The following is an 18315-nucleotide window of genomic DNA, read 5'->3' as shown; positions in this document are numbered from 1 at the left end:
CAGTTGAGCTTTCACGGCGGGTGCTGCTTATAAGCATAAACCCCTATATACTGTACTCATAAAACCTTAAACCCCCAATTTTAACGGCATCTCCCTCCGCCGCCCGCCCCAGAATCTCTCACTCAATCGCCATGTCCGACTTCCTCGCCACCGCCGAGAAGAAGGTCCCACCCATCTTTCTCTTCTCCCAGTTCCAACCAACCAAATCATCATCATCTAAGACTACGAATATCTAACATGCTGTCGGTGAAACAGGTCCTTGTGGAGATAGTGAAGCTGGCCCAGAAGCGAGGCATGAAGGGCTCCCGAGGAGACTGGAAGCAGTTTCTAGCTAGCTACGACAATAAATTCGGTGCCAGCTTGAGTGATCCCGGCAAAAGGTCAACCGATGTCTTGACTGCTTTCGTCAGGAGCTTTGAGAACCCTGAGGATTTGCAGGTACCAGTTTTAACCTTTTTCTTTTGTTTAAATGATGGTTTTTCGATTGCTCATGCGTTTCTCGTGGTTTTCAGCTTTTTGCTAAAGTCGTGCAATGCAGCTTCAATCGACAAGGTGTGGAGCACTTCTTGAAGAACTCGGCGGCGAATGAGTCCAAGGAGCAGGTAGGTGGATGTGTGTTTAATGAAATCATTGTTGTTGATATTGGTTTAGTAGTTTTTGAAATGTGGGCGATGTTGTGGCTGGTGCAGAAGCTGGTTCGTGTTACGCTTGAGCACCCGCAGTATCCGGTGGACTATTCATTCCGGTCGCATAACCAGGTTCGTTAAACTGCATTGTGTGTTGGTTGTGAGGAACATTTTCTTTGTGTTTCAAACATTGGCGGGTCGTGTGGTTTATCTTTATGTTTTGACTTGTGAGAGTTGCAAAGCAGGACTGGCTGGTTACCAAGCTTGAGAAGAAGATGAAGCAGATGATGTCGAATGAGATCCTTGCTGTGGATTGTGAGATGGTTCTATGTAATGATGGATCTGAAGCATTGGTGAGGGTGTGTGTTGTGGATCGGAACTTAGAGGTATAACTGCTGTCCACCTCAGAAGGTACTGTATTAGTACTTTGAAACGTTCGAGGCCATTGTATATAATTCTTTGTTCTTTTTCAGGTTAAACTGGATGAACTAGTGAACCCCGGCAAAGAAGTTGCTGATTACAGAACTGAGATTACAGGAGTGGCTGCATCTGAGTTGGTCGGGGTTACATGCACTTTAGCTGATATACAGGTATAATGGTTGTTTATTGGTTTCAAGTGGTAAATCCATTAACATCTTTTCACCTCAACTATTCTTGTGTATTGTAGAAATCATTCAAGAAGTTGTTGTCAGATGGAACTATTTTAGTTGGGCACAGTTTGTGCAATGACCTGCAAGGTAAGTTAATTTTTTGTTTCTGTAAATTGGTTTTGAGTTGCATTCAATCCAAAATCTTTTTTTATATCCTTTTTTCAGATCCAGTTCGTCTGTTTGTTTTTCTGATTATGACGTTTTTATGGTTTACAGCATTGAAGATAGACCATATAATGGTGATTGATACCGCATATTTGTTTAGATATGCCGATGCACCTATTTATAGAAAACCTTCCTTGAATAATCTTTGCCAGGCAAGTTTCAATAAACCTGTTGATTTACTTTTATATCAGTCAAATATTCATATTCACACCATGCAAGCTATAATTAGTCCATTTCATGATAACATTGATTTCATGACTTATTGTCTTATAATACTTTTTTTTGCCTTAGATTGTGTTGGGCTATGAACTTAGAAAGAAAGGTTCTCCACACAATTGTCTAGATGATGCATGTGCTGCAATGAAACTTGTTCTTGCTAAGGTAGAGCGTGAAGTTGGTGATACCATTCCATCAGTTCAGGGGGATGTGAGTATCTGTAATCAATCAGACGATCATTTAAATTCTTATACTATGCTCCTGTTCCATCATTATTGTTGTAATATCCTTTTGTTTGTAGGTACCTAAAATTGATACAGGCAAGCTACTCCTTCACATGATACCAAGAACAGTGCCTAGACAAGAGTTGAATAAAGCCATTAGTGGAAACTTCACCTTACAAGTCAATGTATAATACATTACTCTTACTTTCTTATATATTCTGAATAGTGGTTCCTGGGATTAGTTTGCTGTAGAGGAATATGTCACTGTGTTACACATCACATTATGAATATTGATGAAATTATCTGGTGAATAATATGCCAAGGAATAGTTCTTTAATTATATTAGTTCACATTTTTCTGCGATATTTGAAAACAATTAACTCTACAGCAAGTTAACTTTTAACTTCAGTTGAAAAGTTATCTAAGTTGTCAAAAGATATTTGAAAAAAAATTAACTTTTACCCTCCCCTCTCCCTCCCCATATCTCTATTGTATTTTGACATAATTTATCGTGTACAGAAACCATCAGTTAAAGCCAAAAGAGATATATTCTCTGCCTATGCTATATTTGCGAATGAACAAGAAGCACAGCTAGCATATGATAAGCTCAAAGGAACTCAGGAAAAGGTACAAACCACAAACCATAGATATATATATATATATATATATATATATATATATATATATATATATTTTACACCATTGAGTAGAATTGGTGGCACAAATATGTTTTTGTTCTTTTTATTCGAAGTTAGTTGTCATTATGAAGTCATTTGCGTCCTTTATCAAGGAAACAGAGATAAGCTTGTCACTGTCTTATTCTAGGACTCAAATGGACTGCCACAAAAACTTGTTGAATTTAAGGTCAGCACAGGCGTAACTAGTCAATTTTATGTTCGTAAAATGGCACATAGTGGTTTCTTGGACCAAATCTCTTCTAAGAGAGCTGTCGAAGTTGAGGAGAACACATGTGCAAATAAGAAACAAAAGACAGGTCAGACAATAGAAGATGAGACAATGTCAGGCATAGATCACTGTTGCGATCATCTGAAAGAGATAGAAAAATTGAAGCAAGAACAAGAAAAGCTAATGAAACAGTGCTCAGAGCAGCTAAAAGATATTGAAGGATTGAAGCAAGAAATTAAAAACAGGGAATACGAGATTTCTATGCTGAAGAGCCAAGTTCCAGAAGGACAAGAAAAAATGCTGCATAAAAAATAGGACAAAAGGAAAAAGAAATAGACTACAAGGCAGCTCTGAATCTTTTCATAATATTTTGCTCCTCTGGAGCCATGTGGTTGCTCAAAGTTTTGGAACGATCTGTGCCGGAGAAAATACCTTCAAATTTTGCTGATGATCAAATTGGATTATGGTCCAGAATATTCAGCTTCATCTGCCCAAAGATTTTATGCAGATTGAAAGTTTTTATGTGACAAGAAATGCAGCGTGTCTTAGACTCTTAGTACCAAGACTGTTGTATACTTGTATTCATTCATGTATACTTCTATTTATAGGTGTCAAACATTATTCATTTTCTTTCTGTCCTAGTTTTCTTTTTCTTCACTAACCCGAACTACCTTTTACGGCTACTGACTCCTTGTGTTATGATGAAAGTGAGTTAAATTCACCCTTTCGGACCTGGCAAAATTGCCTGAGATGCAAAAAGATGATAAAGAACATAACTAGGAAAAATTGCAGGAGGTGGTAACTAAATTTAACTAACATCTGGTTGCCCCAATGAAAATGAGCTAATTAACTAACATCTGATTCCTATAATCATTCCGACCACTATCATTTGTTTAGAATGCTTTACACTAGTGTTTCTGATACAGATTCGAGCAACAGTCAGATAAATGGCTTCATTCACTGTCAAAGTCTTCATCCCCAAAAGAGAAAACTGAAGCATCAGCAGCTATTGCCCTAATATCCTCTGCTCCAGATTTTCCTGCCCCATCAGAAGTTTGTTTATGGGAAGAAACATTGCTTGGGTGATCAACAGTTTGAGCCGAACTTTCCATTTTATTTCCTATTGTTTTGGACGAGTGATCAGGCGCGGTAGTCCTAGCTTTGGAATTAGCCTCTGCTAGCCTGCCCTTTCGATCCCCAGACTCCTCTCCCTCACTGTCTGAAAATACATCATCACCATCTCTTTTTCTTTGATTCATATTGGCTGCATCACCACCACTTGAAGCAGAGGCATCATTTGAGCTACCATCGGGTTTTCTACTTGAAGAATCTGCTTTAGGTATTGTAGGAGAAGTGCCATTGTAGTCTATAAGGACCACTTCAATCTGAAATCTTGGAGACGGTAATTTTCTCTGCAAAATATAATCAATGGCTTTTCACAAGCAAGCACCAAGGGAGCAAAATGTAATATTCTAAATGAAGGTCACGCCATTCACCTTGTCAAAACCATCCAGATCATCGGCTTTTAAGAATATTCTGTTGTTTTCTGTCCTCGTATTTAACCAGCTGAAAATAGAAAAAGACGAGAAATATAACAAGCCATATTCTGGGAGTGTAATCTCTTTTTGTATTCATACACGTATATAAATTTTCAATTACTAAGCAGTTTCAAGGGAGTAATGCATTTTCACAAGTTGCAAATTGCCACATCTTCACTAAAATCATGAAATGATATTTCAATCCATAACATAAGTGAGAGTAAAAGAAGGGAATCAGTTTACAGACCAATAGAAATCCCCGTGGCGATCATGGAAATAGATTTTGAAATCCCCTACCAACTCTGCTAGACCAGGCTCCCCTGGTAGAGCGAAAACAACAATCCCTTTCTTCCGTGCACTGATCCAGAAATCTTCTGGCTAAAATTGAGTTGGTGAGCATAAATCAGAAATCAAATGCAGGTTCCCCTCGGTATTGTAAAGTTAGAATTCAAAACAAAAAAACAAGGAAAAAAATGCAAGCTTATCAGTTATTGTGCTGAAAAAAATGTACCATTAAATCTTTTGTTTTGGGATGCTTTCTTGATGAGAACAAAGTTCCTGAGATTAGGAAAAACATAATTTCATGATAACATGACTTGTTATAGTGTCCTAAGATTTGTTACAGTAGGTAAAGAATAACATCAATGGTGTTTTTAAAACATGCAAGGAAATATATAATGATGAATCATAAAGAAATCTTTTAAGGGAAGTTCTCTGAAGGGTGTGTGTAACCCAAAATACCATAATTTTTATCTTAATCACTCTTTTTTAACACAAAATTAAGGCCCAATAATAAAGATCTTAAGATTTTCTACATGCAAAGTGCACCCTTAAATTAATGACATGTATTGCCTCAAAGCATCATTTATTGCAGAGAGATTGATCCTTGGAACAGCAAAATCAAAGGTTACCATTATGATCAGAGACTGTAATGCAGGGCCTAATCCAGTAAGGGCAGTTGTGAATCCGGAATCCCCTGAGCATGCACCTATAACAATAGAATCTCAGTATCTCTGAAAATGGAACCTTACATGCTTGCTAAAAGACATACAGACAGTTCTATAAAAATATGTGCATGTACAAGGAATCTACAGGGAACTGATTCTAACTATTTTCTTTATGTTATGACTTGTGGACTATACACAAGGAACTGATCCAAAGGTCTTTATATCAACTCCACAAGCTAGGTCCTCGTTAGAACCTACAGATACGATGCCTATAATGTTTTATACAATAATATGTAAGGTCATATGGATTTGGAGAAAGAGAAGGGTACCTTCGAGGAGGACATTCTCCATTGAATTTTCTTGAGATAATGTCAAAATATTTCACGTACCTCTAGGAAAAGCAAGAAAAGCTTGCCAATTAAAATGATGTAAAGAAATGAAAATCATCAACCTTAAAATGAGAAAATCCACAAAAGTAATCGACTAACAATCTGACTCGGAAGAACCATAGCCTTTCCATCTACACATCTTTTATGGTTATAGTAATAGATGGCCTCCTCAGCTGTAGGAAAGAACTGCAGAAGATAGCAAAATGGAAAAAGCAAAAATGAGGAAAAATAGTTTAGTCCTATGTAAGAACACATAGATTTAACACAAGAAACAACTGTTCCACCATACAACCCACACATTGCAAGATTGCTGGTAGAAATCACACCTTAAGGTATAGGAGAAGGCTACAAATCATTACTCCTGTCCTTGCCATACCAGCTTTACAATGAACAACCACAACATTTTCAATATCCTCCTTTAACCATGAATGAGCACTTTGACAGAAGGATCCAATAAGTTGGATTGGGGGGCAATTATGATCATCAAATGGGAAACTTGCAGCCTTGAAACATTCAAGGGGAAAATACAGTAAAACTGTGATCTCACATAATGGTAAACAGATATTCAGCATTGAGACGTTTAGCCTGCGAATCTATTTGACATTACATTCCTAACTGTTCTTATATTCCCAACAGAAAGGTAAGATCAACATTCATGCAGTGCAACGCACATACATACACTTAATTAAAATGTGATGTGACGTGAACTAAAAAACTTTCAAATCTCAATCATTTATGCAGTACCATCACTGTTATACAAACAAAAAAAATGTCAAACATTGCATCTAGCAGCAACAAAAAGACCTCAGCTAATCAACAGGTTATAGACTTTTTGTAAACAACTAAACATGAGATGAAAAGTTAAATTTGAAATAGTCTGAACTTTTTGCAATGTATTTGACCATGGATTTATAGGAAAATATATGAAAATTTAAGGTGTTATGTTTCTGCAAATGGATATCAGAGAAGAAGACTTTGAACTTAATAATCCTATCAAGTCCTCCCACTTTATTAAGTATTATACAGAATCTGAGGTGAAATAATAAATTGCACCTTCCCCTCAAATCGCGATGCATCATATAACCTCTCTGAACAAAGATTGTACACTTTATAATGTCCCTGCAATATGAGAGAAATTATACTTGTATTATTAATCATTGGAGTAAAAGATATCATAAAAGAAAAGGACTTCAATTGCAGATGAGCAAAATAAAATAAAATAAATAACACCATACTTTTGACCCCTCTATTGTTTATGTACTAGGTAATGAAGATATTATGTTGCATAGAGTCAATTTCATCATTCAAATGAAAACCACTTATTACCTTGTGATTAGTTTCAAAAAACCTTATCACTTCTTCCATATGATTCCGATAAAACCCCTGTATCACATTTTGATTTGGCACTTTTAGAATGGTACAACCAAACTTGATGTATTGACTTTTAGATATATACCACATAATTGTCTTACCTCGACATATCCGAAAAATCCAGAACTTATATCTCCAGCCGGGAAACCCATAGCAATAATATTTTCAGTAATGTATGTCATATCTAAATCAAAACCTCCCTCCTGCAAATTTTGTGGTTATAGATGTCAAACTGACTTTTGCAGAAAACTTGCATATTATGTTACAGACAAGGTCATAATTAGTCATAGATGTAAATGAAGGGAACATATGAGAAAACATGTACATGCACAAACCCCAGTCTTGCATTTATTTTTAAGCAAGTCTGTAACAATTACAATATCCTACACACAACTATACATAAGCATTAGCAGGATATAAGAAATTAAGTATATCAAATGTCAAGTGCTTTTGAAGCTTCTTTTCATGCAGTATCTTATTCTCACAGAACAGTTATTTCTGTTTAAGTTTTAAGATAAATGGCCTTGCATTATATATCTCATGAAGGATACTCCAAGATTAGCCGACTATAAGAAGTCCTAAAGGAAATGGACCACAGAGTTCAAATGTGGATGAGCACTTACTCTGGTCTATAAGCCTTATGTGATTTGTGTGAACTATTGACTAATCTTATTTTCATCCTTTTCTGTATTCAAAGTATTTGATTTTGCTATCTGGTTAGTGATCTCAGGTTATATGACTAGAAGTCTAGAAACTCCCCGCTTCCCAATCCAAGAATCCAATTCACATTCTACTGACATTGAAAAGGAGATACAGTACTTGAAATCGGCATTACAATCAAGAAAGAAAACTGAAGACAGGTCTGACAATGTACCTGGTATCTTCGTTTGTTTTGAGAGACGAGATGGCGAGCCTTAACCTGCACAGCCTTGACTGCGGACTGCGACCTAGTCAGTATACCTTTCGTAAACGATCCAAGAACCCCAGAAACCATATTTGCACTCTGATCATTTTGAGTAACATTGTCTTGAGCAGATGGAACAGCAGCAGGTTGAGGTGATGGGTCACTAGCTTTCTCAGCCATTATAAAACTCAATAGAAAGTTCTAACACTATTACAGCATAGCACACTGCAATCAATACAAATGAAGAGTAACTGTGAGCAAAATGGAAGAATGAGCATAAGGGTTTCAACAAAGAAGCTCGATTCTTGAAACCCAGATAATAAAAAAGGGTCTAACAATTCATACACAAACCAGAAGGGGTAAAGTCTACCATTCAAGCTGTGTTCTTAAACAAAACAATGTGGGTAATGCATTACAGATTCAAACAATGTGAGATTTGGATTTCAATAGGGTAGCATTACCTGAATCAAATTGAAGAATTGAAAACATGCCAGATTGCATTGTTATTTGCAAATATAAATGTGATAATGTAAAGAATGAGAAATGTGAGGAGGAGTTACCTAGAGTGGGTTTGATCCCATTGAGCAGAGAAATTCGAATGAAGGGTTGTTGGGATCCTTTGGGTTGAAATGAAGGAGAGAATGGATGGTGGTGTTACTGGTGCTGCAGTGTGGCCAAAATGACCGACAATCCATTAATTTGTTTGGAGCATACAAAGCTATGGCTTCACATTTAGAAACTTAGATACACCTGCTCTTCTCCAGGGTCGTTTTATAGGCATGTCAAGTTTACACTTTTGGGTCGTGTGCTTCTTTGGCCCCCTTTCGATAAGAAGTTGTGGTCATTGAAATCCGACTCCTATTTGGAAAATTTTACTCGACATCAATACATGTTATATATCCCGACATCATGTGGTCGTCATTGCATCGTACATGAAGTTAGAGAAATAATATCAATTGTCGACTGCATTATTCCTCATAATTAAAAATTAGTGATTGTTTGTATACAATACACTGTATATACCATGTAGCAGTGCTCGGTCATTGATGAGCCTTATAATACAAAACTTACCACTATTTCAACTAAGTTTTCCAACATACTCATGTAGCAATATTATTGTTCAATTTTAGTTTCCAATGAGTGCATTACTTAAGAAAATTTCCAAAGAAAAGCTAGAGCCGTGGATTAAATTGTCTATTTTTGATACAATTCTGTTCAAACATGATTGTAAACTCATCAAGGAGATATGCCATGAAATACAAGCCAAAACACGACAAGAGCCGGGCTAGACCAGACCCAATATGCCATCCACATCAATATTACCCTCATAACATGGCTGAAAATTACGTACCCACCCTCAGTCCATATAATTTTTAGTAACTAGAAAACAGGAAGGGGCAAAACTGTCTTTTCCAATGTATCATATTTTTTCCGGCTCATTTCGGGAATTTTTGGAACCTTTCTAACGATTATACCAGTGTGTAATATCTATGAACCAAAGGAAACTCCCAAAAACGCGCCGGGAAACACACCGTAAATGGCCGAATAAAGACCCAAAACGAACAAATTCATTCAAAATTGTTCCACAAAAGACGGTTATACCCCAAGTATAACATGGCGGAAAATTACGTATCCACCCTCAATCCAAATAATTCTAGTAAACAGAAAACAGGTAGGGTAAAACTGTCTTTCCACAATGTACCATATTTTCTCAGGCTCATTTACGAGCATTTTCAGGACATTTTCAGGACATTTTCAAAGAGTATTACAGCATGTAATATCTCTGAACATAAGGAAACGCTCGGAAACACGTCGTAAATAGCCGAATGCAGATCAAAAACGAACATATTCGATCAGAAAACGTTCCGCAAAAGACAGTTATACCCCACGTAGATCTCCAAACCAAAAACCCGGATAATAGAAATCCTCGCGGCATAAAAATAGAAAACCCGCCAACCCGACTTGTAAAATCTAAAAACGACGACCCCGTAAACTCAGGTCTTCTTCTTCTTCGATTGAAACTCAAATCCAAATCCCTAAACAAAAATTCCCATTCACACCTACGTCTTCGGAAACAAGAACCAACAAAAAGATCACCGAAACCCTAGCGGCCCCCACACACAATGGACACCGGAGCGGCGGGCGCGAGTCTCGCCGCGGCCACCACCGCCGCCGCCGCGTCTTCATCGGCGGACCCCTCTTCGTCTCATGAACCATCGCCAACGCCGCTCGACGCCGTCCAGGCCTGGACCGTCGGCGTGTCCCGCCGCTACCAGCACCTGCTCGACAAGTCGACGCCGCACGTCCTCCACCGCTGGCTCGGCACCCTCGCCGTGGCCTTGGTCTACGTCCTCCGTGTCTACCTCGTCCAGGGATTCTACGTCGTGTCGTATGGGCTAGGGATCTACCTGCTCAACTTGCTCATCGGGTTTCTCTCTCCTCAGGTCGACCCGGAGATCCACGACCTCTCCGACGGCCCCACCCTCCCCACCCGCGGATCCGACGAGTTCCGTCCCTTTGTCCGCCGCCTCCCTGAGTTTAAATTCTGGTAAAAACATTGACCTAATTTCATTACTCTAATCATTTCAAAGCTTTTCAAGTTTTCGAAATTGTGATGGATGTTGAAATTGGGGGAATGATATGAGAAATGCGTTGAATTTTGGATTGGTTGTTGTGATTTGTGAAAGTTGGATTGGTTTGTTGTGGTGTTGTGGAAGGTACTCGATTACGAGGGCGTTTTACATTGCATTCTTGATGACATTTTTCGATGCGTTTGACGTGCCGGTGTTCTGGCCAATTCTTCTGTTTTACTGGCTGGTTCTGTTTGTTCTTACAATGAGGAGGCAGATTATACACATGATCAAGTACAAATATGTTCCGTTTTCGATTGGGAAGCAGGTAAGTTCTGTCTTCTCGTCGCGAAAACAAAGCCTTATAGTGTTTTTTGTCAATTTTAGACTAATATTTTGTGCCGTGTGTGTTTGCTTGTTATTTTTGGCAGCGGTATGATGGAAAGAAAGCTTCTGCGTCAGAAAGCGCAACCCTGCTACCTAGGGATTAGAACCACCGTGCAGGTACGTTTTGAATCAAACACACATGGGTGCATATCGGAATAGAATCTAGGTTTTAAGGTTGAATCGTGTTCTGATATGTTGTGTTGAACAGCGCTATAGGCCTATTGGAAGATGTGCTGTGGAAGAATATTATTCGAGAAGTAAGTCAGGCAGCTTGGGAGATTGATTAGTGTATGCTTTTGGAAACTCTTGCTTAGGGCCCCTGTAATATTTTGCTATGGGGAGATGAAGTGGTGACTAAAGGCTTTTCTATTTTTTTTTTCTTTCTTAGTGTTAAAAGATCCATTTGTATAGAAGGGACATGCTCTCTACGTTCCCATCCCAAATAATCAATTGAATGGCATGTACTCTTTAGAGTTTTGCAGTGAGGATACTAGCCATCCAAGGCAATTGGGTTATGCCACATTTCTTGTACTTTATCATGGTTTTAGTTGAACCTGGAAATTCTGGAATTAATGCCGACTCTTTTTCTTGAATTGAGGCTGAAAGTTGTTTGGATTATACTCATCTCATCTTGTTATTCTTCTGAATGTCTGCTTGCCTTATTCTTGTTGTAGTAAGGATTCACCTGCATGATATAGGTTTACAGGTTATAGAATTGCTAGTTATTGGCAAGCTTAACCGGAAATGGCTCTGCTGATGAGATTGTGGCAAGGAAGTTGAAGTCTGTTGCATGTTCTGGAACAGGAGATGAAGTTACAATCTTATAAAGAAAGCTTGCTAATGCCACAATTGATCTATAGATCAGATTTCTTTGCTGAGGACTTTAATGCCTTATAGGACATTGTTGTGTGGATGGAGGGTGCTAGAAGTTAATTTTCAATCCTGAACTAGGAAGAGCTTGTTCCAATGTGATGATATCATATGCTTTTAGTTAGAGGCAAATGTTTCCCATGAATCAACATTTTGTATCCAAACAAAACACTCTGCAATCAAAACTGAAATAGGGAAGGCTTCCATGCTGGATAAACTTATATGCTTTACTCAATTTGGCGGTCTATAGTAGCTATAGACTCATAGACTCCGTAGAAGGTTTGAGTGAAAGTCAGAAACAGCAACACAACAGCAGCAATGAAGGATAGGATGGTACAGGGATTGCTGCTTTAAGCTTGCACGCCAAGAATTCCACCTGTGATTGTAGTAGCGGTTTACATCAGCCGAAAGCCTCGAAAGATAACTGTCATTGATGTCGAAAACAACCTCTTGGCAGAGACGATTAAATAGGTCAGCAACCTCAGCATCACTGCCAAGCCAGTGCTCAATTATGCCACAATAATGTCGATACCCGACATCAGCAGGAGAGTTGATCAAGTTATCCATGAAGATGACATAGGAGGTAATGTCATTGCTGCAGTCAATATGACACTGCTCAAATGCAATGAGATTCAGGAATAGAGATTTAGTGCCATCATGGATCAACAGCCTTGGAATACTCAGAACCCCATTTTCGAATTTCACATCCCAGAACCGATCAGTCTTCCTCTTCTTGAACTTGATCCCGGCCTCTCAGCTCTGTAACACAATGAATCAACTGCTGCCTTCTTTTATCTGCAACACGTTTTGCATTTGACCATCTCTTGATCCATGCTCTTGGCACAGGTTTAGGCCCTGATCGCAATAGACTACGCCTGAAAACATCAAGGCAATGCAGGGCACCTTGATCTGACAATGGTTCAAAGGTTGTTGCATATCCAAGTGATGACTCCAACTTGTTCCTATCACTCTTTGTTAATGGCTCATCTGTTGGCATCAATGGATCAAAAAACCTCAATGCTAGCTTGGATACAAATCCTTTAAGCTCAGGATCCCCCAGCTGCAGACCCAATAGCCGGTCAAGAACAAACAGTGGTAGCTGATTCTCAAGCATTATCATGTCCCTTTGAATCGAATGCATCGAGCCACGCATTGCAAAAATGGGGTCATTTCGAGGATAATCAAGTTGCTTAAACCCTTCAGCTGCGACCCTGAATAGTCTAGCACAAAGCAACCATCAAGAACCATCATTTCAACAAACTCATTGCTACTAAGGCTTATTGCAGCCGGCCCTTCATAGCAAGACCGAGCCTTTTCTTCAACCTCCTTCATAGAATCAAGATAAAGCTTTATGTCCTGGTTAGTCCTCTTGAGCATTTGATGTAGCGAACGCCATTTGTGGCGGTCCATTTGGCGAAGGCGTCTCCTTCCATGGTGGTAAGGCCCCAATGAAACAATCTGAGGAACATAAGCTTTGTCATCACCTTCTCTAAGGTAATGTGGGATTCTGTAGATACAGAGCTTTGACCACACATTTGCTGCATCGTCTTGCGAAGCTTGCTCTAGTTTATCTTTGATGGTGAGAACCCACTCAGACTCTGGCGACTTCGGCCCTTCTTCAAATTTCCCATCACCACCATTATCGATCACAACTTGGAGTGACTCTGATTGTTGCTGCTCTTGTTTCTGCAGATTCTGATCAGGAGATTGGTTCGGATTTGCTATTCCTGATTCAATTGTTTCTCGGAGCTTGACTGTGATCAGGTACCAGCTCAGGAGCTCTTTGTTGAACACAGCAACCATTTTTGTGGGAGAATGGCAGGGCCCGTCCTGAGATTTATGGGCTCGAAGCGACGAGAAAAATTGTGTTCCTTGTTAAAAACAAATTTTGAAACAATAAGTTAAAAAAAAACATAGTAATAAAATTTTTAATAATAATAAAATGTTATAATATTTGAAATAAAAATATAAAAGTTACAAATATCAGTACCTCGTACTTAAAAATTGCCCTTCTTGCATTTTTAGAAGTAAAAGTGTCAATTAAACACGAACACTCAAGCTTTTCCGCTAACTCTTTTTCAATCGATAACATAGTCAAACCATTCAGTCTTTCTTGAGACATAATTGATTAAAGATAAGATTTGATTAACTTTAACTTTGAATATAAGATTTCATTCCAAAACATACCATAGCGTTTAGGACAAATGCTATCAAAGCTTTTTTTATTATAGTGTTTATGACGTGCTATCTTTTATACTACAATAGCATTGCCCAAACGCTATTGTTAAAACTTCAATAGCATGTAATAACTGCTATCTTTACTCATTTCAAAGTGCTTATAAATTGTTGTTCTACATAATGTAAGATGTAGTTCCATCATAACTGTTAGTAAAAGTAATATAACAACAAATATAAATACAAGTAATTGTTGTATTATATTGCAAAATTGCTCACGTAATTCATTGTCTCAACCAACAAGGTTTTGTATTGACTTACATTATTAATATCTTTTGTCCACAAAGTCAAAAGATATTGACTTACTGATATCCTTGCAAGATCAATACATTTTTAGAGGGGTCTCACACATAGAAGATTGTTAAATTTTCCTACTGGTGCTAAAGAAAATCAGCACTAGATACATATAAGAAAGATAGAAATGACAGTTACGACACACATTACATTACCCAAGACACAGTCTGATCTTCACCCAAGCCAATGGTCTTCCTGTAGCTGCTCCAAAATTCCAATAACTGAAACATAATCACCATTTTCTTCGTATACATATATAAATCAACAAAGCATATTCATAATCAAGCTAACCTATATACTTGATGAAATGAGCCAATTCAGATCTACTTTCTTAAATCAAGATCTAAATTGATACTACAAAAAAAATTAGATCCTAAACTATGACAAGCACGCACTAACTTTTTGTTTTGGGGACTTGGCGTGGCTATCCAGTAACGAGACTGGGTACCATGACAATTTCTCTCCAATCTCACATAGATAAAAAATGTCAACAATTACTAGTGATCTAAATTAAAATTGATAAATAGAAACCCTAACCCCCAATTTCACATTCTAATAACCCAGACCCAAATTAAATATTCCAACTCTTAAAGTTTTTATTATCTAACGAAATTGAAATTAGACTAAAATTGAGAGGATGGATAAAGAGACTGTCGCTGAGGTAGAGAAGACTCAGAAGAGGACATATGTTTCTAACACTAAGATTAGGAGTATAAACTCTGAAAGCTAGATGATAGATAAGAGAAAGTTTGAAAAAGCAAGAGAACTCACCTAGAAGAATTCTTGGATGAAGAACGAAGACTATGTGTATAAATTGTGAAAACTAGATGATAGACAGCTTGTTTTTTTTTATTATGTGTATATGATTAATTTTGGGGGCTATTAAAATTGGGCCAAAAGCTTGTGCTTTAGTGGCTTTAACCCAAAGCCGTCCTGGAGAATGCTATTCTGGGATTGGATTAGCTTGACTCCTAAGCAAATATAGGGACAACTAGCAAAGGGACCAAGTATGAAGAGTGTATGAAAATGATGGGGTTATTGCTTAACATTATGATACAAATTGATTTTAGATAAACATTATGACACAAATGATATACGTTCCAATTTGATTAAAAAACATATGGACCCTTTTTATGACTTTTAGGCATAACGCTATATTCTTACTCTCATGGTTTAGTCTTATGTACTTTGAAATCAAACTCTTGGGGGCATGTTGTGTTACTGTAACGACCCTAAAATTTCAAGTTTAAAAACTCAAAATTTCAAAGTCGTTAAACACCAAACAATTTCAACGAATCGAAATCATTTAAAATGCCACAGCGGATCATCTCTGAGTTCAAAATACAACTCAGTTAAACCGATTATTACAACCCAAATTATAATTCAATATTATAACAAATGGAATTGCGTAATCCTCACAACAAACTCACAAGATAGTCACACAAAATCCTCACACAAGCTGGAGATGAATAACTTCAAGTCCTCTGAGCGGTCCGTCAATTCCCGCTAATCCACACATGCGGAGTTATCCACTACACCATCGAATTGGTGCACCGGGATTGTAAACACAAACCCAGTAAGCTTTACAGCTCGTATGAGTAAAATGAAAATATAACTCGCATATTAATATATATACGAAAATCCACAAATCAAACAAATATAAATGCACTCATGAGTCAATGGACGGCTCATCTGGTTGTCCCAAAGAAATATGAAATAAAACGCTCATGAGAAATTAAGTAACCCTTCTGGTTACCCAAATGCATTTATATTACGGGTACCAAGAACGCTGGTACACATCTGTTACCTCTCTCGTAATACACCGCCGACGTTGGATAGCCACCCGCTACCCAACATTCAAAACAATCTGAGTACCCATGAGCAGATAACCACCTGTCACCTCACATGCAGTACTAAGGCAGACAGACTAGAGCTCTAACTGTATCGTAACTTTCGCCCGGCCAAAGGCTAGGTTCCGACTTGCCAAACACGTACAATAATCTCACATCATATTGTACTAATCACGTCCGAAGACAAATCAACATTTTAACAATCTCAATGTTAAAAATCACGTACAATAATCTCACATCATATTGTACCAAAAATCATGTCCGAAGACAAATCAACATTTTAACAAACTCAATGTTAAAATCACGTACAATAATCTCACATCATATTGTACAAATCAAAATCACATGCTCGATATTTAAATCTCGTCATCGAAATGACATAAATCACGATAAAATCATAACAGTATATTATATAGCAAACTATATATATATATATATACATATTTACCATTTATACAATATATATATATATAATCCATTATATCGTATACATGTCATATTTCATAAACACGTCCGAAGACAAAACATTTTAACAAACTCATGTTAAAACCACGTACAATAATCACACCTCATATTGTACAAAAATCACATCACATGCTCAACATTTAATTCTCGTCATTCGAAATGACCAATTCCAATGAATTCATAACAGTATATAATATAGCAAACTATATATATATATGTACTTATTACCATTTATACGATATATACGTAATCCACTATATTGTATACGTGTCGTAATTCAATATTAAAAACTCTTGCAAAAATCTTGGAATCACCGCAAGGGTAGATTCATAAATAAGTGAGATTTTACTCACATTCTTTCCTGCGTGCAACTTCCACGACCCTGAAAGTAATTTCCTCACTCGTTTCGTCAGTCACCTAATAGCACGATAAATGCTTAGAAAATGATACTTAAAATATCAGGTGACGAGTTCAGCACAGCTAAATGTTGTTTATAAAACATTGTTCACGGAACACTGTTCATGTTTACTAATTACTGTTTGTACTAAACCACTGTTCACAGTTACTGTTTTACCAAAACACTGTTCAAAGTTACTGTTTTACCATGACACTGGCCACATTTACTGTTACAGATCACTATTCACAGTTACTGTTACAGATCACTATTCATGCGGAGTACTATTCACAGTTACTATTCATTCGGCGTTACTGTTCACCGACCGCCACCAATCATCACCAAATTTCACCACCACAACCTAAACAACATTTCCAACAACTTCCTAGTTGACACCAAGGTCTAAATCCGAGTCTAAACAGTCCAAACAACGAAGAACATGAAATCGGCACTATTCACAAACCCTAGAAATTGAAATTTTGATTCGGGTACTTACACTTCGATTTCGCTCGATTCCTTTTGTGGGAATGTTGCTGGGACTGAGACAAGCAAAACCCCCCAAGAATCTCGAGCCATGGTGGCCGGAGGAGGCGGCGCCGCCACAACAGTAACTTCCGGCGGTTGCTACACCGCGTGTGGTTGTCGCCGGAGTGCAAGGCGTAGCCCAAAAGATGGAGCTCGTCGAGCCCGTCAGTTTGATAGGTGGCACGACACGAGGCGACGTCGGATGGTGGAGAAATTGGCCGGAGAAGGTTTTTGGGTCGGGTGAACAGTACCCGAGCTGATTTTTTAGAAAAATCTGATTTTGTGATTTATAATCTCCTCTCTTTCCTTTAATACTATTTCCAAAATCGGAAACGAACTTTTGACGTTAATAACTTTCGCGTCCGACGTCTAATTCGAACGCATGACATGTCCACGAATTCGTATCGATGAGCTCTACGACTTTCGTGAAGGAAGTTTTCACAACCGAGCGACGGAATAAAAGTCGATCTATTCGTTGCGGTAACGTTACGTTTTCTAATTAAACGATCCGAGAACGTTTCCGTTTTCGTTTCGAAATGTCGCAAACCTCCAATTGTCGTCTTGAATTAATTTCACAAGTTTAACACTTTGAAAATACTCGACATTTAGTTTCTAAAAATTCGAGTTATTACAGTTACAACCATTTAGAACTCCAATTAGATCTGGTTCAAAAAGAGGCTTCAAGCTAGAATTCAAGAAGAGTGGATATAAGTCAGCTTTGGAGAGGTAATGTCTCACAAAGGTGGGGAAGATAAAGTAAATTTACCATTTGAATCAGACTACCAATAA

At 37.9% G+C, this 18315-nt stretch overlaps 3 protein-coding genes and 1 pseudogene across 4 annotated transcripts; 2 read left to right on the top strand and 2 right to left on the bottom strand.

The window, feature by feature from the left end:
* The first annotated feature begins 74 nt into the window (after window positions 1–74).
* On the top strand, window positions 75–3431 carry LOC126784259 (small RNA degrading nuclease 1-like). 2 transcript variants are annotated; one of them, XM_050509749.1, is made up of 12 exons: window positions 75–164; window positions 256–438; window positions 513–602; window positions 690–758; window positions 872–1012; window positions 1100–1216; window positions 1294–1363; window positions 1493–1593; window positions 1733–1867; window positions 1959–2066; window positions 2401–2508; window positions 2707–3429. In XM_050509749.1, exons 1-12 carry the CDS (start codon window positions 132–134, stop codon window positions 3100–3102), a joined length of 1551 nt encoding a protein of 516 aa, XP_050365706.1. In that variant the 5' UTR covers window positions 75–131; the 3' UTR covers window positions 3103–3429. The 2 variants fall into 2 exon arrangements, with proteins under 2 accessions (XP_050365706.1, XP_050365698.1); XM_050509741.1 differs by having other exon boundaries at window positions 513–758; window positions 2707–3431.
* Window positions 3432–3573: 142 nt separating this feature from the next.
* Window positions 3574–8151, bottom strand: LOC126784299 (phosphatidylinositol 3,4,5-trisphosphate 3-phosphatase and protein-tyrosine-phosphatase PTEN2A-like). Its single transcript, XM_050509773.1, has 12 exons — window positions 7907–8151; window positions 7134–7235; window positions 6988–7044; window positions 6715–6780; window positions 5988–6164; window positions 5761–5847; window positions 5602–5663; window positions 5237–5313; window positions 4837–4883; window positions 4573–4703; window positions 4284–4353; window positions 3574–4199 (listed from the first exon to the last, which is right to left on the bottom strand). Exons 1-12 carry the CDS (start codon window positions 8114–8116, stop codon window positions 3741–3743), a joined length of 1545 nt encoding a protein of 514 aa, XP_050365730.1. The 5' UTR covers window positions 8117–8151; the 3' UTR covers window positions 3574–3740.
* Window positions 8152–9906: 1755 nt separating this feature from the next.
* Window positions 9907–11486, top strand: LOC126784402 (protein RER1A-like). The gene is made up of 4 exons (XM_050509870.1): window positions 9907–10484; window positions 10654–10834; window positions 10938–11010; window positions 11102–11486. The coding sequence occupies exons 1-3, from the start codon at window positions 10060–10062 to the stop codon at window positions 10995–10997; spliced, it is 666 nt and encodes a 221-aa protein (XP_050365827.1). The 5' UTR covers window positions 9907–10059; the 3' UTR covers window positions 10998–11010; window positions 11102–11486.
* A 508-nt stretch (window positions 11487–11994) lies between these two features.
* LOC126784288 (UPF0481 protein At3g47200-like) lies at window positions 11995–13575 on the bottom strand (annotated as a pseudogene).
* Between the last annotated feature and the right edge of the window lie 4740 nt (window positions 13576–18315).

Source organism: Argentina anserina, chromosome 1 (genome assembly GCF_933775445.1).
Source record: "Argentina anserina chromosome 1, drPotAnse1.1, whole genome shotgun sequence".
Taxonomy (NCBI): domain Eukaryota; kingdom Viridiplantae; phylum Streptophyta; class Magnoliopsida; order Rosales; family Rosaceae; genus Argentina; species Argentina anserina.
This window is presented reverse-complemented; position numbering and strand designations above follow the sequence as displayed.

Bases quoted from the DNA above. Each gene is read 5' to 3' on its own strand.
- LOC126784259 (XM_050509741.1), top strand. From the start codon at position 132: ATGTCCGACTTCCTCGCCACCGCCGAGAAGAAG. The intron at 1,217-1,293 runs GTATAATGGTTG...TGTGTATTGTAG, and splicing joins GCACTTTAGCTGATATACAG to AAATCATTCAAGAAGTTGTT. The intron at 1,594-1,732 runs GCAAGTTTCAAT...TTTTTGCCTTAG, and splicing joins CCTTGAATAATCTTTGCCAG to ATTGTGTTGGGCTATGAACT.
- LOC126784299 (XM_050509773.1), bottom strand. From the start codon at position 8,116: ATGGCTGAGAAAGCTAGTGACCCATCACCTCAACCTGCTGCTGTTCCA. The intron at 7,236-7,906 runs GTACATTGTCAG...CAAAATTTGCAG, and splicing joins AAAACAAACGAAGATACCAG to GAGGGAGGTTTTGATTTAGA. The intron at 7,045-7,133 runs GTAAGACAATTA...AATGTGATACAG, and splicing joins GATTTTTCGGATATGTCGAG to GGGTTTTATCGGAATCATAT.
- LOC126784402 (XM_050509870.1), top strand. From the start codon at position 10,060: ATGGACACCGGAGCGGCGGGCGCGAGTCTCGCCGCGGCCACCACCGCC. The intron at 10,485-10,653 runs GTAAAAACATTG...GTGTTGTGGAAG, and splicing joins CTCCCTGAGTTTAAATTCTG to GTACTCGATTACGAGGGCGT. The intron at 10,835-10,937 runs GTAAGTTCTGTC...TATTTTTGGCAG, and splicing joins CGTTTTCGATTGGGAAGCAG to CGGTATGATGGAAAGAAAGC.